A 24491-nucleotide genomic window follows, 5' to 3' on the forward strand; every position below is an offset into this window, starting at 1 on the left:
ACCAATGATGTCCTCGTGAGTTTTATTGCTCTTCTTCTCAAGTTTTTTTTCTCAATTAAAGGTACAACCAATCCCACAGCTTGCTTGGTGATTTGTAGCATCTCTGCAATGCACCAAGGGGTATTTTTTCCATCATCTTCGGGATTGCGAATTATAGATCTCAATGTGTGGAAATAGCCACCTGCTTCTTGATGTCTGCAGTGCAATCGCAAGAGCAATAGGTTCAGGACCTATTCCTATGTTTTCTAGGTCTTCTAGACTTAGCCACTGATACTGGTTTACTTTATCAACTTCATCGTCTTAAGAGGTCACAAAGTAGGCAGAGTTAGAAAGCAGCAACAGCACATCACATCTCTGTGAGTAGCACCAAGGAGGGTGCACTCTGAAAACTGTTGCTTTAGCCAAGCCATAAAAATTACAACACAGGCTGGGTGTGGTGGCTCACGCCTGTAATCCCAGCACTTTGGGAGGCTGAGGTGGATGGATCATGAGGCCAGGAGTTTGAGACCAGCCTGGTCAATATGGTGAAACCCCATCTCTACTAAAAAAAAATACAAAAATTAGCTGGGCATGGTAGTGCATGCCTGAAGTCCCAGCTACTCAGGAGGCTGAAGCAGAAGAATCACTTGAACCCAGGAGGTGGAGGTTGCAGTGAGCCGAGATGGCGCCATTGCACTCCAGCCTGGGCGACAGAGCAAGACTCTGTCTCAACAACGACAACAAAAAAATTACACCACAATACATTTTAATATGAAATAAATTCTACTCCTACTAATTAGTGTTACTTTCATCTTAGCTTCCAATTTTGGCATTAATATTTACATCAGCCAGGCCAGGAACCGTGGCTCACACCTGTAATCCCAGCAGTTTGGGAGGCTGAAGCAGGCAGATCACCTGAGGTTGGGAGTTCTAGACCAGCCTGGCCAACACGGCAAAACCCTGTCTCTACTGAAAAATACAAAAAAAAAAAAAAAAAAATTAGCCGGGAGTGGTGACACGCACCTGTAGTCCCAGCTACTCAGGAGGCTAAGGCAGAAGAATCGCTTGAACCTGGGAGGCGGAGGTTGCAGTGAGCCGAGATTGCACCACTGCACTTCAGCCTGGGCAACAGAGTGAGACTCTGTCTCAAAAAAAAAAAATTACATCAGTCAAACATGATCCTTAGTCAAAAATATGTCATTAACAAAAAGCACTTGGCACTTAACAGATGGTTGAAAAATGTCACCCTTCCCACCCTCATTTTTTCTAAAATCTTAGCTGCAGTAAATACTTAATTGTCCTCCCCATCCACCTTTCAGGGGGTGGGAGGTAAATCACATTTAATGTGAACAAGAGACAAAAAGAAAAACCCTTTAGGTACTTGCCTACCCCCCACGTTTGCCACTCCAAAGGAAAAGCTGCTCTATTCAGTTTTGTTTTCCCACCACTGAGGCAAGCCCTCCTTCCACACTATGAAGACATAAATTACCAACACCAGGTGAAGCCCGACCACTGCAATAATGGCCACTAAAAGGCACTGTCTTCACGGGACATTAACATCAGACTTTGGAGAAGTAATCTACAGGAAAAATGTAACCCCACAGAAATATTAACCATAAACCCCGCAAAAAGGAAAAAAAATCTTGAAAGTCATGGCCAGAACGCCAACAGAGTTGGGCTCCACGGCGGTGACTGCATGATTGGCAGAGCCTGTGGGAGTCCACCATTATCAGTCAGTCTGTCCAGTGGTCCATGCCTCAGAGCTCAGACAACCGCCTGCACCCAACCTCATGCCTGTAGCAAATGATGCCAATGCAGCAAACGCAATTGGGCAGCTGGGACACGTCTAGCTTCTGGATGCTCACTTCCTGACAGTTGGCAGCCCACACTTTTTTTTTTTAAACAGCTTTACTGAGATTTCATTTACATCCCATAAAATTCACCCATTTAAAGTGTACAATTCAATGGCTTTTTAGTATATTCACAGAGTTGAGAAGCTATCACTCACATTTAGAACATTTTCATAACTCCAAAAAGAAACCCTGTAACCATTAGCAGTCACTCCCCATGTCTCCCTCACCCCCTCCTGTCCTCCAATACTTTAGACAACCACTAATCCCAGACAATAATTTTGTACAGCACTGATTTGGGTTGCTTGGAACTAGATCAACTGATAATAGATCTGAGATGAAGGTAATCTGAACGCATAGCATAGAAGGGGTTTTCAAACAAATGTAAGAAAAACATAGAGATGAAACAGCATGATCCAAGTCATTGCCTTCCAGTCAAAAAACACCAGGAACACATATAGTTAAACAAAGTTGGGTTTATTGACTGGTTGCAATGAAGTAGGCTGTACCCTAAGAGATGTCTCCATAAGAAGGTGTTAGAAAGATGTCATTATAGCATATAGTCTTGGCCAGGCACAGTGGCTTACACCCATAATCCCAGCACTTTGGGAGACTGAGACAGGCAGATCACTTGAGGTCAGGAGTTCAAGACCACCTTGGCCAACATGGTGAAACCCCATCTCTACTAAAAATACGAAAATTAGCCGAGCATGGAGGCACATGCTTATAATCCCAGCTACTTGGGAGGCTGAGGTGGGAGGATCACTTGAATCCGGGAGGCAGAGGTTGCAATAAGCCAAGATTGCACCACTGCACTCCAGCCTGGGCAACAGAGCGAGACTCTGTCTCGAAAAAAAAATTTTTTTTTAGCCTTGTGTTAAGTGATTTTGGAGAGTTTTAGAGTGGTTTCTCTAGATTGGATGCTGTGAGTAAGCAAGGGTAATTCTATTCTAATAATCTTGATCTAGAAGGCAGGAAGAATGAACTGAGGTTAACGCTGTAATTGATAAAGAAACAGCAGCCATTCATATTAGCAAGGATAGATGGATATTTCGTCTTTTTTTTTTTTTTTTTGAGACAGAGTCTCACTCTGTCACCCAGGCTGGAGTGCAATGGCACGATCTCAGCTCAGTGCAAGCTCCGCCTCCCAGATTCACGCCATTCTCCTGCCTCAGCCTCCCAAGTAGCTGGGACTACAGGCGCCCGCCACCACACCTGGCTAATTTTTTGTATTTTCAGTAGAGACAGGGTTTCACCGTGTTAGCCAGGATGGTCTTGATCTTCTGACCTTGTGATCCGCCTGACTTGGCCTCCCAAAGTGCTGGGATTACAGGCGTGAGCCACCATGCCCGGCCGATGTTTGGTCATTTTTATAGTTTGTACAATGTTCTTGTTTTTGTCTGAAACAAGATTATGGAAGTGTCTGGTTTTTTCCTTGATCCATCACAATCAGAGAATGGCATGCTTTAAAAAAAAACTAAACATATTATTGGTGATACAGTAGACAACTATTAATAGAACAAACAACAGTTTGTTGTTGATCTATGGGTAGAAACAAAAAGTTTTATTACTCTAAAGCAAAAGTCACAGGTAAAGTAAAGGTTAATTGCAGTAGCCCAGCCAACCTACCTCCCTTCTTCTGGTATCAAATCCCATTCCTCATACTACAATGACTGAAGTGATCCAGGCTAGGCCAAATCTAATACTTTAGGCCCACAGCCTATTAGATTGGTAGTGGTATCTGGTGTAACAAATAAAGCCAAACATCAGTGATTTAACCCACATAATTTGATTTATCAGTCACACCACATTCCAACGTGGATATCCCTAGTCAGTGGAAGAGGACTTTTCTCCAAACAGAGATTCAGGGAAGTAGACCTCTTCCATAGGCCCTTCCCCAGGGCCTTAAAACATTCTGGTTCAGCTGACAAAACAGGAAGAGAGGGAATGGAGAAGGCATAGCACTTCACAAACATTTTGGCCTGGATGTCCGCTCACTTTCCACTGACACAAAGTGTATTTTATTTATTTTATGTTTTATTTTATTTATTTTGAGACAGAGTCTTGCTCTGTCACCCAGGCTAGAGTGCAGTGGTGCAATCTTGGCTCACTGCAACCTCCACCTCCCGGGTTCAAGCGATTCTCCTGCCTCAGCCTCCCAAGTAGCTGGGATTACAGGCGCCCACCACTGTGCCCGGCTAATTTTTGTATTTTTAGTAGAGCTGGAGTTTCGCCATCTTGGCCAGGCTGGTCTCAAACTCCTGACCTCGTGATCCACCCATCTCAGCCTCCAAAAGTGCTGGGATTACAGGCATGAGCCACCACGCCCAGCCCCAACAAGCATTTTTAAATCCTTACCTATGGGATAATAAATGTTGTTTCAAGCCACTAAGATACAAGGGGACAGCTAAAAAATGTAGTTCTTAGCAGAACAGACACTTTCCAGTGACACCCCCTACTATGTAAGTGGGAGTACAAATTTTGGAGCTGTTACTGCTATGTTAGTAAAATACTTCTCTGGCATTTGATGATTCGGGCTGGCAGAAACTCAGATCCTTACGATGTGAGGTCATCACTGGGTGAGGTGGTACATACCTGTAGTCCCAGCTACTCTGGAGACTAAGGTGGGAGAATCTCTTGACTCCAGGAGTTCAAGTCCATCCTGAGCAACATAATGAGACCCTGTCTCTAGAAAAAAAGAAAAAAAATGAAGCTATGTAGAATTAGACAAGTGAAAAGTTCCGTGATAATCAGTCTATTCTTTCTTCTCTGTGTCAGTTATCCCTTGCTGTGTGACAAAATCATCCCAAAACTTAGTGGGTTAAACAACACTTATTTTTATATATATACACATATATACACACACACGTACATATGTGTGTGTGTATATATATGTATATATACACATATATAGTATATGTATACATACACACACTAGGATAATAAATATATATATAAATATATATAAGGAAACTATAGGATAATAAATGTTGTTTATTATATACACTATACATACAGTATCCTTCCATTTATTTATTTTTATTTAACTTTTAAGTTGTGGGGTACATGTGCAGGTTTGTTACAGAGGTAAACTTGTGTAATGGGGGTTTGTTGTACAGAATATTTCATCACCTAGGTATTAAGTCTAGGACCCATTAGTTATTTTTCGTGATCCTCTCCCTCCTCCCACTGTCTACACTCTGATAGGCCCCAGTGTGTATCGTGTATGTCTTCATGTGTTCTCATCATTTAGCTCCCACTTATAAGTGAGAACATGTGGTACTTGGTTTTGTTTCTGCATTAGTTTGCTAAGGATAATGGTCTCCAGCTCCATCCATGTTCCTGCGAAGGGCATGAGATCATTCTTTTTCATGGCTGCATAGTATTCCATGGAGTATATGTACCACATTTTCTTTATCAAGTCTACCATTGATGGACATTTAGGTTGACTCCATGTCTTCGCTATTGTGAATAGTGTGGCAATGAACATACATATGTGTATGTCTTTATAACAGAACAACTTATATTCCTTTGGGTATATACCCAGTAATGTGATTGCTGGGTCAAATGGTATTTCTGCCTCTAGGTCTTTGAGGAATCGCCACGCTGTCTTCCACAATAGTTGAATTCATTTAAACTCCCACCAGCACTGTAAAATATTCCTTTTTCTCCACAACCTCACCAGCACCTGTTATTTTTTTTACTTTTTAATAATAGCCATTCTGACTGGTATGAGATAGTATCTCACTGCGGTTTTGATTTGCATTTTTCTGATGATTGGTGGTGTTGAGCTTTTTCATTATGATTGTTGGCTGCATGTATGTCTTCTTTTGAAAAGCGTTGGCCAGGCGTGGCAGCTCACACCTGTAATCCCGGCACTTTGGGAGGCCAAGGAGGGCGGATCACCTGAGGTCGGGAGTTTGAGACCAGCCTGACCTACATGGAGAAACCCTGTCTCTACTAAAAATACAAAAATGTAGCCGGGCCAGTCTGTGGCCCAGGGGTTGGGGACCCCTGTTTTAAGGTATTGCAGAATTGTCCCCTCCACACACAGCGAAGTGTAAATCCGTTTAATCTCTGAACTATCTAAAGATGAATATGCTGCTGCTCTCCTGCAATAAAGGGCAATGACTTAAAAGGGGTGGGGGTGGAGAGGCAGAAATGTCCTCTGTTTTACTGCTGTGTAAAACTGGTCAAGCCCCTTAGAAGCACCACCACATGCCTAACTGTTGTTGATAATTAATTTACCTGATGCAAATGAGTGAAAAATTTAAATGATCATAATTTACGTTGCCTTTAAACGACAGAACAATTTAAGTTCTCTAGTTAGCTAGTTCCTTTAAAACACACCCCACATCCCTACCAGAATCACTGCCCATCCCCCCCCACCCCCCGCCCAAACAGCAATGGTTATTTATTTCTAACATAATCCGGGGACCCTTGCCCCTTAAAATAATTAAATAATATATGCCATATTTTCTCTAGAAGGCACTAGATTTGGCATCAAAAGACTTGCTTTGGCATTCAAGAACAGTGTGTTTGAGGAGGAGGCGTTTATCTTCCCTTAGCCTCAATTTCTTTATCTGTAAAACAACAAAGAACATCAAAGCTCTTTGTAATTTCTTCCTCTTTCCTCAAATAACACTTTGCTCATTACTGCGTTTTTAGAACTTATATCCTAGCGTTAAGTGGAAGCTTAACTGGAAGCTCCATGAAGGTAGGCCTTCCTTTCTGATAACCTAGCGTAAGATCAATAAATGTTTATTAAATGAGGCACTTTACTTCACAAAGGATATGGCATTTTAACGGTTACAAGCGTTCCCAGTCAACGCATCCACAAAGCATTAGGCCACCTATAAACTAGGAATTTAAAAGGCACCAAAATCCTAGAAGTCCTAGGAGGGCGTGGTGACGCAAGCAGGTGAACGCTGGCCGCTGCTGACAACCCACTCCTGACGCGCTTCCGGTGCGACGCTGTCTCTCCATGCCAGGACTGAGTTGTGGGGGAGGGAGGCGGTTAGCGGGCTTTAGCGCCTTTTCTGGCGGCGGTAGATTTGAAGCGCTTCAAAGGACCGGACCCAGAGAAGAGGAAAACTCTACCGGTGCAGGTAAGTGGTATGAGGCTCAAGTTGTTCTGGCGGCGTCATTTCAGCAGTCCCTGCGTACGAAAGCGGGAAGGGCCTGGGAAGAGGGGCGGAGCCGGCGCGGCTGACCGGGTTGGGTTTACCGTCTTTCCCTCGAGGTATCGGGGCTGCTTGGGCCCAGAGGAGGTCCCTGAGGACCGCAGCAGTGCCTTTGCCGCTGTTGCAGTAGGAGAAGGCTTGCAGTCGAGCCCCGGGGCCTGGGGACGGTCCTTCCTCTGCCAGCCCCCGCCCTCCCCACTCAGGCGCACACCTCCCTCACTGACGCATTTTGCCGCACAAGCTGTAACATGGCGGCAGCGACTGCGGCCTGAACTCTAGGGAGCCGGGTTGATTTTTAAAGCTTCAAAATCCTAAGACTCAGCACTGTTGCGGGGTAGGTGGCGGGACTGGTGGGGAAGGGGGAGACAGCCTGACGTCCTGTCAGGCTAGGGTTGGAGAGTGACGGGCGAAGAGCCTGAATCACAGGGATTAAAATTGAAGACTAGCTTTCCTCCTCTTTCGACCTTTTCCTCTCACAGCACAGTGGCTGTCGTGCAGTTAAGTGGCAGAGGCCACTTTGTTAAGCATTTTTCTAAAACTCAAGTCCAGGGTCTTGAGCTCTCGCGAAGTTCCCCCGTGTTTCGGAGGAGCTGTGAGCTGCGCAGGCCTTTTTGGAGGAGATAATTACTCTTTAGGAGGAAGATGATGATTTCGGAGCTCAGTATGCCTGAAGGGGAAGTATGCTAATTTGGCTCTTGGTTAGTCTTTTTTTTTTTTTTTTTTTTTTGAGACGGAGTCTCGCTCTGTCGCCTAGGCTGGAGTGCAGTGGCGCGATCTTGGCTCACTGCAACCTCCGCCTCCTGGGTTCAAGTGATTCTTCTGCCTCAGCCTCCCAAGTAGCTGGGACTACAGGCACGTGCCACCATGCCCGGCTAATTTTTTGTGTTTTTAGTAGAGACGGGTTTTCACCGTGTTAGCCAGGATGGTCGATCTCCTGACCTCGTGATCCGCCCACCTCGGCCTCCCAAAGTGCTGGGATTACAGGCGAGAGCCACCGCGCCCGGCCAGCTCATGTTTAGTCTTAAGGAGCAAAGTCTAGATGTGCTGGCAAGGAGTATGCACAATCGTTTTGGAAATGCTATAAAAGCACCATTTTGTGCATTGATTTTAATTTCTTTCCACGATAGCCCTTTCTGTGTGTAACCAACATTTTGCAGTAGTGAACACAAATACAAAAGTATTTGCTTTTATAGTTTGGTACTAACATAGTTGTCCAAAGAACAATTAGATGTTTTAGAAATTAGGGGGGCCTGATATTAACTTTCAGTAGTTAAAACCAGGAAAAAAGAGAGTGAGTGTGTGTGTGTGTGTCGGTCACACACACGTTTTTGTCTTTGTGTATTCCCATTTGGTAACAGGATGGCCGGTAATTGCTACTTTGTAACAATGACGGGTTGGGGGGTGAACATTTTATAAATTTTGAAATCGTGCTATAAAATCCAGAAAAGATACATTTAGAATGGCTGCTTCTCTCCTGTTTTTAATATATCCTGAAAATTTACCCGTTTTAGCACTCCCCTTTTTTTTACGTTAACGAATTGGGACAGAATTATTTCTGTAACAAATTACATGGTTCTGTGTCTTAAACAAGAGTTCATTGTACATTGTTTGACTATTTCTTTATGATTCAGAATTATTGATGCTCTGAGATCCTATAGGGTCTTGTAGTAGGATTCTGCGCATTTGAATTGTTGGTTTCCTTTTTAAGGCTTTTCTCTTCTCTGCAGTCAGTTGTCAGGGTTGCCTTCCCCTGCTGTCAGGAGTGTATAAGTATGTAAACTTCTTAGGTTAGAAAAATTTGGACTTTCTGGCCCAATCATCTTTCTGAGCTTCAGTTTCTTCACCTACCTGCAAAATGACATTTTGATCTCCACCTTCCATCAACTGTGGGCTTGAAAATTAAATACTCAGCTTTGTTAAAATTGTGCGTGAAGTTGGCTTTCATTAACTCAGTGGTTCCTTTATGGGTGAAGAGTGTTCATTACATTTATTTTTAACCATATAGTCGATTTACTGTGGTGCTTATTATTGTGGTCTTGCAGTATTGGTGACTTCTACATATTTTTGATATTTTGCCTTAAATTAGATTTTCTGTGAGGCAGCATCCTCTTCTTTATACAAAGGGAAAGTGGAAGCCATTCATAATAAAGTACTTCTGTTAGGACACTATCTGGGGTTAATTCTTTAAATAGTAGTTGCCCCTTTAGTTAGGCTTTTTTCCTTCCTATTAGTTTATAAATAGAGTATTTAAACATAATTATAACATGTTGCCTATTTTTAGAATCCCAGTGTACTAAGATGTCATGAAGGAATACATAGATAATTAATGCAAGTGACCTGAAGAGTTTGTTGCAAGTCTTTCTGTTGCATTGTGGCATTGCATGCTTTTTGCTTTTATTTATTTATTTTTTTCAGACAGAGTCTTGCTCTGTCGCCCAGGCTGGAGTGCAGTGGCATGATCTCAGCTCACTGCAACCTCCACCTCCTGAGCTCAAGGGATTCTCACGCCTCAGCCTCCCTAGTAGCAGGGAGTACAGGCGCCCGCCACCACACCGGGTAATTTTTATATTTTTAGTAGAGAAGGGGTTTCACCATGTTGGCTACGCTGGTCTCAAATTCCTGACCTCAAGTAATCCATCCGCCTCCGCCTCCCAAAGTGCTGGGATTACAGGCGTGAGCCACTGTGCACTGTGCCCAGCCTGACTTTTGCTTTTTTTTTTGAGACAGAGTCTCGCTGTCTTGCCCATACTGGAGTGCAGTGGCGTGATCTCGGCTCACTGCAACCTCCGCCTCCCGGGTTCAAGCAATTCTTCTGCCTCAGCTTCCTGAGTAGCTGGGATTACAGGCATGTGCCACCACACCCAGCTAATTTTTGTATTTTTTATAGAGATGGGGTTTCACCATGTTGGTTAGGCTGGTCCCAAACTCCTGACCTCATGATCTGCCCACCTTGGCCTCCCAAAGTGCTAGTATTACAGGCGTGAGCCACCGTGCCCAGACCTTTTTGCTTTTAATGTTAGGACTAAACTTAAATTTTCATGTTGCTTAAGTGTCGGTGATTTTCCCTGGTTTAATGCATAAATGGTCACCATAAGAACTCGGTATTTTTTATTTCTGTAGGGCAAAACTTGCATCCTGAAATTTACTACAGACAGTATTCAGAGAAAACTGCTGTTATTGGGAGTTTGTACTTCTAGCAGCAGACAAGAAAACTTTTGAACTTTGTTTTAGAATAATGGCTTAAAATGATCACACGCTTACTGAAATTTGATTATATAACACTTATAAACAGCAATCTTTTATATTAAAATGATTATTTTAAAAACATGAATGATGGCCGGGGGTGGTGGCTCACGCCTGAAATCCCAGCACTTTGGGAGGCCGAGGCGGGTGGATCACCTGAGGTCGGGAGTTCCAGACCAGCCTGACCAACATGGAGAAACCCCGTCTCTCCGTTTCTACTTAGAATACAAAAATTAGCTGGGCATTGGTGGTGCATGCCTGTAATCCCAACTACTCGGGAGGCTGAGGCAGGAGAATCGCTTGAACCCGCGAGGTGGAGGTTGCAGTGATCCAAGATCACGCCATTGCACTCCAGCCTGGGAAACAAGAGCGAAACTCCATCTCAAAAAATTAAAAATAAAAATAAAAACATGAATGATTCCTTAACTCGTTTTAAAAATGAACGAAGCGTATTCGTGTGTGTGTGTGTGTATACTAAGCTCTTGTTAATTATTGTGTACATTTTAGCTTATAATTAAACCATCGAATCATGGTTATATGGTGAAAAGTAATATTAAGCCATTATGTGGAATATTTGTGAGTAAACTAGTTTTTACCGTGAAATTGTAGAAAGTACTAAATCAGAACTTTTGCTTTTTTCCATTTGTGAACTTGAGCCACTCATTTCATCTCTTTTGTCCTCTTGTTCTTGATCTATAAAATCAGAAGATTGGATCAGGTTATCTCTTAGAGTTCCTTGAAACTCCAAATGTTCTTATTTTTTTCCGTAGGAATTACTGGATTGAATAATGGGGTTAGAACTGTGTGTATATATGTATATATCTTTGAAAACTGGGGGTAAATCTTTTTTCTTTTTTGTTTTTGTTTTTGGTAAATTTATTATTATAAGAACTTAGATAAGGCGGAGTGCGGTGGCTCACACCTGTAATCCCGACACTTTGGGAGGCCGAGGTGGGTGGATCACCTGAGGTCGGGAGCTTGAGACCAGCCTGAGGAACATGAAGAAACCCTGTCTCTACTAAAAATACAAATTCAGCCGGGCATGGTGGCGCATACCTGTAATCCCAGCTACTCGGAGGCTGAGGCAGGAGAATCGCTTGAACCCAGGAGGCGGAGGTTGCGGTGAGCCAAGATTGCACCATTGCACTTCAGCCTGGGCACAAGAACGAAACTCCCTCTCAAAAAAAAAACCAAAAAAAACACCTTAGATAATTGCAAGTACAACATTAAGAGTATTAGCCGTGAGTTCCCAGTTAGTATTTGCTTTTGTAGTTTGGTAGTGACAAAGATGTATTATATTTTTATGTCTCTCAGATCGTATATATAGTAAGTGCGTAATATTCTTATTTAACACTGAATTAGGCAACATTATGGGTTATCTCTGTAAGTTTTCTAGAGGATTTAAGAATTTCAGAAGTGTCTATACACTGCTAATCATGTTGCTACCAGTGCAGTGGTTTGCATCAGGGTGGTTTGTGTCCATCAGAAACATCAGTGGAAGGGACACTACATGAAATAGCATAATTGTCTGTCTTGACACCTCAGAATGTTAGCTTGTTTCTACTTTATTCATTGGCAACTTGGCATTTGTAAATATACTCAAATGTTTTTGATGCGGTGCATTTTCGTTTCTCATTTGATCTATATGAACTACATTACGAGTAGGCTAAAGAGGCTGGTAGGAATGTTAAATTACTTTCCTTGAAAGTAATATTAAAGATCTGCTATAGTTTTAATTAATTTAACTTACATGATTTCACTTAAGAGGTGGAAATCTTATAAATTGTCTCCTGTTTCATCAAATTTAGCAGATAAGAATAATCCTTTCTTTCTTGGTTGTAAACTGAAGTGGATTCTGGTTTTGGGATTTTTTTGGGGGGGTTGTTTTTTTGGGAAACAAAACACTTCCTAGTAGATCTAGGGAATGGGTTCTGTTTCAGTTGTGGAGGAGGCAGAGAGGATGATTACTGGTGGTAGGTTCTGGGAGAATTTACTGACTACAGATATATGTTAGCAATATCCCCATTTAAGAAGCTAGCAGTCCGGGCGCAGTGGCCCATGCCTGTAATCCCAACACTTTGGGAGGCTGAGGCAGGTGGATCACCTGCGATTGGGAGTTTGAGACCAGTCTGACCAACATGGAGAAACCCCGTCTCTACTAAAAATACAAAATTAGCCGGGTGTGCTGGCGCATTCCAGTAATCCCAGCTACTCAGGAGGCTGAGGCAGGAGAATCTCTTGAACCTGGGAGGCAGAAGTTGTGGTGAGCTGAGATTGCACCATTGCACTCCAGCCTGGGCAACAAGAAAGAGCGAAACTCTGTCTCAACATGGACAACAACCAAAAAAAAAGAAAAGAAAAGAAAAAAGAAGCAAGCAGTACATGTTTAAGAGGATAGGCACTGGATTATAATAGAGTCTAGTTCTGTTCATGCCTCAATTAACATTCTTTTTATTTGATAACGTCACTGTGTTTGGTGTTGAAGATACAAAGGTTTCGAATTGGTGGAGTTTATGATAAAAGAGTAACATTTAACAAGGGAGGATCATTTAAACCTTAGAAAGTCAGGGCCTGGAGCAGTGGCTCAAGCCTGTAACGCCAGCACTTTGGGAGGCCGAGGCAGGCGGATCACCAGGTCAGGAGATCGAGACCATCCTAGCTAACACGGTGAAACCCCATCTCTACTAAAAAAATACAAAAAATTAGCTGGGCGTGGTGGCGGGTGCCTGTAGTCCCAGCTACTCGGGAGGCTGAGGCAGAAGAATGGTGTGAACCCGGGAGGCGGAGCTTGCAGTGAGCCGGAGGTCACGCCACTGCACTCCAGCCTGGGCGACAGAGGGAGACTCCCTCTCAGAAAAACAAACAAACAGACCTTAGAGAGTCAGTGTGAAGTTCCCAGAGAGTGAACTCTGGCTAACTAATTATCTGGCTAATTTGCATCTTAAAGGACACACGGGAATCAGTGAGGAGAGTCCTAAGGGTCAGAGACTTGCTTGGCATCTTAATCGTTAAAAATAATTTACTCAGACTAGGCAATATATCCACAAAAAATTTTTTAAAAATTAGCTGGAGGTGGTGGCTCACGCCTCTAGTCCCAGCTACTCGGGAGGCTGAGGTAGGAGGATTGCTTGAGCCACTGCGTTCCAGGCTGCGGTGAGCTGTGATCTTACCACTGTGCTCCAGCCTGAGCGGCATAGCGAGACCCTGTCTCTAAAAATAGAAATAATTTACTTTGTATTCTTTCTAGATTAGAAACTGGGTGCTTTGCTGACTTCCTCATAATGTGTGAAACTTCCAAATAACTTTTAAATATAATAAAGTTACCATATGCCTACTTATAAATGCCATGTCCGCTACTATATATTTTAATAATTAGTTGCCTATATTTTTGTCCTGTTTTTCATTTAGTCATGTTATTTTAGGATTAATATGGAAAATAGTTTATGTATGAAACTACAAGGATAAATTTTTTTACACATGAACTGGTTACCTCTTACTGATTTTTTTATGAAATGTGTTTGTTGCAGAAGTTTATAAATGGTAGCACTGTGATATTTTTAAATTGTATCACCTTATTATTGAAATACAAAAGTGACTATATTGTTGATAAATATTAAAAATAACATTTAATCACCTGCATAGGAAAAACAAGAATATAATAAAAGTATTAAAAGCTATAGCTAAGTTTTAGAATTTTGTGCATTTTCTATGATTAATTTTTTTCAGTGAGCTTATTAGCTTTATTGCTTATCTTATTAAAAATGTGTTTTCATTATGATGAAAAAAGTAGATTCAGTATATTATACTTAAATTTCTGAAGGAGTCAAGCAGGTGAGGTAAGTACATGAGGTCAAGTAGACAATAAATTTTAACAGCTAATAAGCAATAGCTAGAATTAGGTCAAACTAGAACATATATATGTCATCTATTGGGAGCAGACTATGCTGATTGCTGTGTAGAAATGGGGCACAGTGCCACATATTGTGATTTTTTTTTCCAAGAAAAATTTGTCTGGATTTTAGCTGTAGTTCATACTAAACAAATTTGCAGCAAACAAATCACCCACAGATTACTACTACACTGAAAATTTTGATTATATTCTAGTATTTTTAGGCAATTCATGATTTTTTTTTTTTTTGAACAGAGTCTCACTCTGTTGGCCAGGCTGGAGTGTAGTGGCATGATGACTGCTCACTGCAGCCTCAACTTCCTGGGCTCAAATGATCCTCCCACTGCAGCCTCCCAAGTAGCTGGGACCACAGGCCTGGGTCATCACACCCAGCTAATTGTCATTTTTTTTTAATAGAGATGGGGTCTTGCTGTTGCCCAGGCTGGTCATGGATATTTTATTTAAAATTGTAAGGGCTTAATTTTCCCCTGAATCATGTTTTTGGTATCTCCTAGCATTATTTTTTCTCTTTACTTTTACTTGAAAAAAAATGAAAAATTGACCAGATGCTTGTCTTACTGCATCTGGTTTCAGATGTCTTTTTTCTTTTTTTTTTTTTTTGAGATGGAGTCTCGCTCTGTCACCCAGGCTGGAGTGCAGTGGCGCGAACTCTGCTCATTGCAAGCTCCGCCTCCCGGGTTCACGCCATTCTCCTGCCTCAGCCTCCTGAGTAGCTGGGACTACAGGCGCCCACCACCATGCCCAACTAATTTTTTGTATTTTTAGTGGAGACGGGGTTTCACCATGTTAGCCAGGATGGTCTCAATCTCCTGGCCTTGTGATCCGCACGCCTCGGCCTCCCAAAGTGCTGGGATTATAGGCGTGAGCCACCGTGCCTGGCTCAGATTTCTTTTTTCTAATAGAGATGCGTTCTCATTATGTTGACCAGGCTGGTCTTGAACTCCTGGGCTCAAATAATCCTCCTGCCTTCGCCCCTCAAAGTGCTGGGATTATGGGTGTGAACCACCGTGATTTCAGGTATTATTTAATAATCCAGGAAATCATAATTATAGAGGAAATAGGATATACTGTTTCTGATTAGTAATTAGTAACTTTTTATAATGATTAGTAATTAGTAGCATTTCAGTAATGTTAGCAACACAGCATGTGAGCCATCTTTTGTTGTCACCATTGTTTTTCATTAGCTGCTAATATTAAAACATTTACATATTCAAGGGATTTGTGTAGTAATTTTAATAGTAATTTGCTGCCTTTCATCTTTCTTGCATTTGAGGCATATGTGATTTGTCATTTCAGGAAAACTAATCAATTTCTATGAAAAGTGTATCCTTGAGTGATAGACTCTGAATACATCTTATAGCCATTTCCACGCATGTACATTATAATGTTAGAAGACTGTGTGTGTGTGTATATATATATATATATATATGTCTTAGGAATTTTTTCTTTATAATAGCAGTACATTTATTATTTATTTTATTTATTTATTTATTTATTTTGAGACAGAGTCTTGCTCTTGTCGTCCAGGGTGGAGTGCAATGGCACAATCTCAGCTCACTGCAACCTCTGCCTCCTGGGCTCAAGTGATTCTCCTGCCTCAGCCTCCCAAGTAACTGGAATTACAGGCACCCACCACCATCCCTGGCTATTTTTTTGTATTTTTAGTAGAGATGGGGTTTCACCACATTGGTCAGGCTGGTCATGAACTCCTGACCTCAGGTGATCCACCCGCCTTGGCCTCCCAAAGTAGCAGTACATTTATTAAAGAAAACTAGAAAGAAGTAGTGAGGCAAAAGCCCTCTCCAGTCTTACAGACACACACAATAATGATTTATTTCCTTTCACTCTTTTTTTGTCTTCTTGTAAGTCTTTGCCTGAGCTTGAAGGTCGGGAGTAGTTTACACAATCATAATTATATTGCATATGCTGCTTTATATCTTTTTTTTTTTTTTTTTTTTGAGATGGAGTCTCATTCTGTCACCCAGGTTGGAGTGCAGTGGCGTGATCTCGGCTCACTGCAAGCTTCACCTCCCAGGTTCACGCCATTCTCTTGCCTCAGCCTCCAGGTGGGACTACAGGCGCCCGCCACCATGCCCGGCTAATTTTTTTGTTGTTGTTGTATTTTTAGTAGAGACGGGGTTTCACCATGTTAGCCAGGATGATCTCGATCTCCTGACCTTGTGATCTGCCTGCCTCGGGCTCCCAAAGTGCTGCGATTACAGGTGTGAGCCACCACGCCCGGCCCACTGTTTTATATCTTGATTATTTTTCCAAATTATTAATCTTCATAAGCATTGCTTTAATTATTGTTGAACCAGAGACAATTTCACTTTTTTGTGATATTATGATAGGTTGCTTTTGATTATATGTTGCTAAAAAGAGCACCAGGGTAGCCAACTTTATACCTGAAGGCTTTCTGAATTTAGAGTAGTTCCTCATAATAGATTTCCAACAGTTGAATTTTACTGGTTCAAAGTATAAACACTTATGAATTTCTCATATTCTTGAATTTCAAAGGAGTTGTATATGATCACTAGTAGTAGTATAAATTCCTGTTTCTCTCCATTTGTACATGTGTTGAGAGTTATTCTTTTAAAAGATCTTTGCTGTTGATAGGCAAAAAAAAAACGCATTTTATTAGTACTTTTTTAAAAATAATTGTTTCCTGATTACGAAATTGAAGAAAAATTGGAAAACAAATGCATTAAAAATTACCCTTAAACCCATGGCCCACACATGATGATTGTTAACATTATGGTGTAAATCCTGTCTTTTTAATGTGCTTACTGATACGTGTGAAATTGGGATTTTATAGTCTGTATTGTTTACTAACTTGCTTTTTTCACCTGGTATGACTATTTTGTCATTCATGAACGATCTGGTAATTTTTCTTCTTCAGTTTTACTCTTTCTTTTCTTTCTTTTTTTTTTTTTGAGACAGCGTCTCTGTCACCCAGGCTGGAGTGCAGTGGCACAATCTCGGCTCACTGCAATCTCCACCTCCTGGGTTTAAGAGATTCTCCTGTCCCAGCCTCCCAAGTAGCTGGGATTACAGGTGCACATCACTACGCTCAGCTAATTTTTTTGTATTTTTTAGTGGAGACGGAATTTCACTATGTTGGTCTGGCTAGTCTTGAACTCCTGACCTCAAGTGATGCCTTGGCCTCCCAAAGTGCTGGGACTACAGGCGTGAGACACCATGCCTGGCAGTTTTATTTTATTTTATTTTATTTTATTTTATTTTGAGATGGAGTCTCACTCTGTTGCCTAAGCTGGAGTGCAGTGGCATGATCTCAGCTCACTACAACCTCCGCCTCCCAGGTTCAAGCGATTCTCCTGCCTCAGCCTCCTGAGTAACTGGGATTACAGGTGCCCACCACCTCATGCAGCTCATTTCTGTATTTTTAGTAGAGATGGAGTTTGCCATGTTGGCCAGGCTGTTCTCGAACTCTTGACCTCAGGTGGTCCACCCGCCTCGGAGTGCTGGGATTATAGGCGTGAGCCACTGCGCCTGGCCTATTCATTTTTATAGTAAGTTTTTTCAGTGTCTTAAAAGTTACCCTTTTCTTAATTTTTAATTTTTGTGGGTACATAGTAGGTATATTTATGGGTTACGTGAGATATTTTGATACAGGCATGCAATGCATAATGATCACATTAGACTGAATGAAGTATCCGTCTTCTCAAGCATTTATCCTTTTTGTTACAAACAATCCAGTTATACTCTTTATTTTTAAATATACAATTAAATTTTTTTTGAGTATCGTTAGTCACCCCATTGTGCTAGCAAACACTAGGTTTTATTGATTCTTAACTATTTTTTTGCACCCATTAACCATCCTTACTTCCAGCCCCCATTACCCTCTCAAGTGTCTAGTAACCGTCTCTCTACTCTCTTATCTCCAGGAGTTCAATTGTTTAAATTTTTAGCTCCCATAAATAAGTGAGAACATGTGAAGTTTGTCCTTCTGTGCCTGGCTTATTTTACTTACTATAATGACCTTCCAGTTCCATCCATGTTGTTACAAATAACAGGATCTTATTCTTTTTAATGGTTAAATAGTACTCCGTTGTGTATATGTATCACAGTTTTTTGTTTTGTTTTGTTTTTTGCTTTTGAGACTGAGTTTCGCTCTTGTTGCCCAGGCTGGAGTGCAGTGGCGCGATCTTGGCTCACTGCAAGCTCTGCCTCCCGGGTTCAAGCGATTCTCCTGCCTCAGCCTTCCCGAGTAGCTGGGATTACAGGCATGCGCCACTACGCCCGGCTAATTTTGTATTTTTAGTAGAGATGGGGTTTCTCCATGTTGGTCAGGCTGGTCTTGAACTCCTGACCTCAGATGATCCACCCGCCTCGGCCTCCCAAAGTGCTGGGATTACAGGCGTGAGCCACTGCTCCCGGCCTTTTTGTTTGTTTTTTTTTTGAGACGGAGTCTCACTCTTGCCCAGGCTGGAGTGCAGTGGCGCGATCTTGGCTCACTGCAACCTCTGTCTGCCCCCTGGGTTCCAGAAATTTTCCTGCCTCAGCCTCCCAGGTAGCTGGGATTATAGGCACACGCCACCATGCCCTGTGAATTTTTGTATTTTTAGTAGAGATGGGGTTTCATCATGTTGGCCAGGCTGGTCTGGAACTCCTGACCTCAAGTGATCCCCCTGCCTCAGCCTCCCAAAGTGCTGGGATTACAGGCGTGAGCCTTCGCACCTGGCCGAAAATTGTGTTTTGAGTGGCCTAAACCCCTAGATCCCAGGGAAACTTTGGCCTTAGGGAAAAGCAGATGGTGCCAGAAGTAATGCCAGCAGAAAGCTCACCTCACCTCCTTCAGACTGCTCAGTGAGGCAGGAAAGCGGAGAACTTTCTTGTAACACTCAGCAGCCTGAAGGGCCTCACTCCCCGTGAAACCTAAAGAAAATTGAAGACTTGAAGGCTCCAGGAGTCACCTAATGCAATAGTCCCCCAACAGTGTCTGCCTTTGGAGCCACCCAACCAGCACTAATATCTCTCCTGGTCCATTTTTTTTTCTGAGACGGAGTCTTACTCTGTTGCCTGGGCTGGAGTGTTGTGGCGCAATCTCAGCTCACTGCAACCTCTACTTCCGGGGTTTAAGCGATTCTCCTGCCTCAGCCTCCTGAGAGTAGCTGGGACTACAGGCATGCGCCATTACGCTCAGCTCACTTTTGTGTTTTTAGTAGAGACAGGATTTCACCATGTTGGCCAGGGTGGTCTTGAACTCCTGACCTCAGGTAATCTGCCCACCTTCGCCTCCCAAAGTGCTGAGTTTACAGGCGGGAGCCACCACACCCAGCCCACATATTCTTTATCTGGTAATCTGTTGATAGATACTTAAGTTACTTCCAAATCTTGGATATTGTAAATAGTGCTGCAATAAACATAGGAGTGAAGATATCTCCTTGATATATGATTTCCTTTCTTTTGAGTGTATACCTAGGAGTGGGATATGTTATAATAATTTTTAATAGATAATATATTCATGTGGTATAAAATTGAAAATATGAGGTTATAAAGTGAAAAATCTTAGCCCTCTTTTCCAGTTACCCATTTTCTCTCTCCCTAGATGCCTTTTTGTTAAGCAAATACATATTTGTAAAATTTAATTTAATTTTGTTTTTGGAGATGGTCTGAGGCTGGAGTGCAGTGATGCTACCATAGCTCACTGCAGCCTCAAAATCCTCGGCTGAAAGAGTCCTCCCACCTGATCCTCCTGAGTAGCTAGGACTACAGGTGCACGTCACCATGCCTGGCCCCACTTTCGTTTTTCTCTCTTTTTTCTTTTTTTCTTTTCTTTTTTTTTTTTTTTTTTTTTGAGACAGAGTCTCACTCTGTCACCCAGGCTGGAGTGCACTGGTGCAATTTTGGCTCACCACAACCTCCGCATCCTGAGTTCAAGCAATTCTGTGCCTCAACCTCTCGAGTAGCTGGGACTACAGGCGTGCGCCACCACACCCAGCTAATTATTTATATTTTTAGTAAAGACATGGTTTTGCCATGTTGGCCAGGCTGCTCTCAAACTCCTGATCTCAGGAGATCCACTTGCCTTGACCTCCCAAAGTGCTGGGATTACAAGCATGAGCCACCACGCCCAGCTCTCTCTTCTTTTAAAAATATACAAAGACAGTATATCCTACACACTTCTGTACCTTGCTTGTTTGTTTGTTTGTTTGTTTGTTTGTTTGAAATAGAAACAAAGTTCTCCCTATGTTTCCCAGCCTGGTGTTTCAATCCTTCTGCCTCAGCCTTCCTAAGTGCTGGGATTATAAGCATGAGCCACCATGCCTGGGCAACTTTTTTTTTTTTTTTGATACAGGGTCCCACTCTGTCGCCCAATCTGGAGTGCCATGGCACAATCTCAGCTCACTGCAACCTCCGCATCCTGGGCCGAAATGATCCTCCTGCCTCAGCCTCCCAGGTGGCTGGGACTACAGGCATGCATCACTATGCCCAGCTAATTTTTATATTTTCTGTAGAGACGGTTTTGCCATGTTGCCCAGGCTGGTCTCAAACTCCTGGACTCAAGCAATCCACCTGTCTCAGCCTTCTAAAGTGTAAGCCACTGCAGCTAGCCTTTTATTTTCTGTTTCTTTTTTTTGGAGAGGTAGTCTTGCTCTGTCACCCAGGCTGGAGTGCAGTGGCGCGATCTTGGCCCACTGCAAGATCTGCCTCCCGGGTTCACACCTTTCTCCTGCCTCAGCCTCCTGAGTAGCTGGGACTACAGGCGCCTGCCACCACACCCGGCTAATTTTTTTGTATTTTTAGTGGAGACGGGGTTTCACCGTGTTAGCCAGGATGGTCTCGATCTCCTGACCTTGTGATCCACCCAAAGCAGCCTCCCAGAATGTTGGGATTACAGGCATGAGCCACCGCACCTGGCTTATTTTCTTTTTCATTTAACAAAATAAGTTAACATTTACAGATTTTAGGAAATAGTTCTCCCTATCTTGGAGACAGCAGTAAATGAACAGATTTCTCATTCTTTCTAATAGCTTTGTACTTTCTACAGGTATACAATGGTATACCTGATTTATATTTATTAAATTATTTTGTATTATATATCAAATTATATATACATTTATTAAAGTATTATAAATATATTTATATAAATACAGGAAAATATTTATATTTATATAAATACAGGTAAATATATTTATATAAATACAGGCAAATATCTATATTTATATAAATACAGGTAAATATATTTATATAAATACAGGTAAATATATTTATGTAAATATAGGTAAATATTTATATTTATATAAATACAGGTTTATATTTCTATAACCTATTCCTCCTTGATGGACATTTAGGTTTACAGCCTTTTACTACTACAAATTATGGTACATTGAATAACCTTGCACATATCTTATTTTGCGAATGTGTAAGGATGTACATAAAGTAAATTCCTAGAAGTGGAATTACTGAGTCAGAGAGTCTTAAATGCATTTGTAATATGGATATTTGTTGTCAAATTGGCAATCAGGTAATTCTATCAGTTTATCCCTTTACCAGCAGCAACAATGAATGATGTCATTTTTTATTTTTGTCAATCCAATTGGTGAAAAAATGTTACGTTTGTAATTTTAATATGTAAGATTATGATTTCTCATAGATAGTATTTCATTTCATGGGGGTATTTTTTAAGTAATTCTTAACTACTGTACAATTATCTTTTTTCATGTGGCATTTAACACATTTTTTCATGTTATTTTAAAAAGCTTATTTTCTTAGGCAGTCCATCACAAACTAATTTACTTAACTATTGTGTTAGACATTTAAGTTGTTTGTGCTTACTGTTATTAAAAAAAAAAAAACCCAAGGACTATTTTATTTTAAATGGTTGCCTTTACAGATATTCCAGTACATAGAATTAGTAAAATGTTAAAAGGTACAATGAATATGAATATATTCAAGATTCTTGGCCTGTAATGCCAAGTTGCTTATCAAAATTGCTGGTGCCTTTTATGTTTTTTTTTTGTTATTTCACTTTTTGTGAATTCTCTGCTCATATACCCTTAGGTGTCCTTTGAGCTTTAATTTGATAGACGGACAGTGAAAGGTTTTGGTTGTCACAGTGACTGATATTTAATAGGGCAAGGGTTGCTTAAGGTTCTGCAGTGAGTTGGATAGCCCTACTCAATGAATTGCCCTAGTGCCCCCATTCCTAAGCACTGCTTAAGAAAATTAATATTCTCAGCAACTATGACAATGTATTTTCCCCAATTTTTTTCTTTTTAATTTCACATAGACAAATAGAAATAATTTTTTTCATAAGTTCAAATCTGTTTATCTCCATTATTTACTTCATTAGTGAATCTAAAAAGCTGTTTCATATCCAGGGTTCAGGTAAATATTCGCAAGTACTTTTCTTAGTTTCTATTTTGTGGGGAGGTACACATTTTGTGAGAGGAAAAAAAAATTTTTTTTTTTTTTTTTTGAAACGGGGTCTCACTGTCACCCAGGCTGGAGTACAGTGGCTTGATCTTGGCTCACTGCAACCTCCGCCTCCCTGGCTCAAGTGATCCTTCCACCTCAGCGTCTCCAGTAGCTGGGGCTACAGGCATGTGCCACCATGCCTGTCTAATTTTTGTATTTTTTGTGGAGACAGGGTTTTGCCATGTTGCCCAGGCTGATCTCGAACAGCTGGACTTAAGCAATCTGCCTGCTTCAGCCTCCCAAAGTGCTGGGATTACAGGTGTGAGCCACTGCTCCCAGCCTCCTAAGCTCTTTAAATGTTAAACAGCAGCACTAGTTGAGTACCTCTTATCCAAAATGCTTTGGACCATATTATTGCGGATTTCTGACTTTTTCAGATTTTGGAATGTTTGCAATATACTTACCAGTTAAACCTTCCAGTTCTGAAAATCCAAAATGCTCCAATGAGCATTTCCTTTGGGTGTCTTTTTGGCACTCAGAAAATTTCAGATTTGGGGTTTTCAGATTTAGGATGCTCAATCATGATGTAGTAATCATGACAGTGAGACACTTAAAAAATGTCATTGAAAAACAAAAACAAAAATAAGAAAAAAGAAAAAAATATATAATTGAAGATTTAAATTACATGCTTACCTGAGTTTCTTTCATAAGTCTGCTGTATAAAACCTAGGAAATGCAAAAACTAAAATAAAAATCACCTGTAACTCATTTACTTAGAGATAGACTCAATATTTTCATTTATTTCCTATTTTGTTTTACTGTGCAGATACATTTTAAACTTTTATGAATTTTAAGTTGAAAAACTAATACATGAACATATTCTTATTGCAAAAATTCAAGCCTTATACGTAAAGCTGAAGGCCCCCAATGACTTCCATTCCTAGACTCAGTCCCTTTTGCAGAGATTCTGTGAGGAGTTTGGTATATATAGTATTTTCAAGATCTCTCTTTGTAGAAATAGGGTATTGTTCCATGGTGTTAAAAGAAATACTTATGTACAATTTACTTTTTTGTTTCTTTTGAACTAAACAGTAGGTTTCTTGGCTTGTGTTACAATGAAACTGCCATATAGTATTAACTAGCATTTTATACCATAATTTGTTCAGTTTCTCCCCATTGTAAGATATTTTGTGTTTCCATTTTTTTGTTGTTGTTACTGCAATTTTACATTCTCACTTAATGCCTATCCTCTCACATTTATTCATTCATTTAATAAATACTGATTTCTTGTCATATGCCAAGCACTGTTTGAGCAGTAAGAATAAGACTGAAAATTCAGGTTTATCACATCATGGAACTTATATTCTAGTGAGAGAAGATGGATATAAAAATTGAATATCAATTAGCAATAAATGCTTGGAAGAAAAATAAAGCAGAATAAGAGGATGTAAAGTGTTAGGAGGATGAGAGCTCCTTTCTTGAATACAGTAGACTAGGAATGGGCCTCTATAAGAAGGTGATACTTGAGCAACAAGGGGATGAACCATGTGAAGATGGTTTGAGAGCATTCCAGGTGGAGAGAACAGCAAATGTAAAGGACCTGATGAAAGAGTAGGCTGTTGGGTGGCAGGGGGAACAAGCAGGATACCAATGTAGCTGAAATAAAGTTGAGGAAAATATTAGAAGATGTTAGGAAATGAAAGTTGAGGAAAATGCCTAGAGGTGAACAGGAGCTAAAATATTTAGAGCCGTATAATTGAAATTACAGTAGCCACAAGCCACATGTGCTTTTTGAGCACTTGAAATGTGGCTAGTCTACATTGAGATATGCTTCAAGGATAAAATATACACTGGATTTCCAAAGACTTGTACAAAAAAAAAAAAAAACTCAGTAACATTTTTGTTTAGTATATTTTGAAGTGGTAATAGTTTGGATGTACAAGT

The 24491-nt window shown here is 41.1% G+C and overlaps 1 protein-coding gene across 6 annotated transcripts in view; it reads left to right on the top strand.

Moving 5' to 3' along the window:
* Positions 1-6769: 6769 nt before the first annotated feature.
* PPIG (peptidylprolyl isomerase G) overlaps positions 6770-24491 on the top strand; it is a 53440-nt gene continuing 35718 nt past the window's right edge. For 2 of the 6 annotated variants that reach the window (XM_009443714.5, XM_016949997.4), the window contains exon 1: positions 6774-6937. In XM_009443714.5, the coding sequence (XP_009441989.3) occupies positions 6814-6937 (124 nt within the window). In that variant the 5' untranslated portion in view covers positions 6774-6813. Of the gene's footprint in view, positions 6938-7011; positions 7347-24491 lie in introns of those variants that run through there. The other 4 variants (XM_001136477.7, XM_009443715.5, XM_016949995.4 and 1 more) reach the window with 4 other exon arrangements.

The sequence above is a fragment of the Pan troglodytes genome, chromosome 13 (genome assembly GCF_028858775.2).
Source record: "Pan troglodytes isolate AG18354 chromosome 13, NHGRI_mPanTro3-v2.0_pri, whole genome shotgun sequence".
In the NCBI taxonomy this organism is placed as follows: domain Eukaryota; kingdom Metazoa; phylum Chordata; class Mammalia; order Primates; family Hominidae; genus Pan; species Pan troglodytes.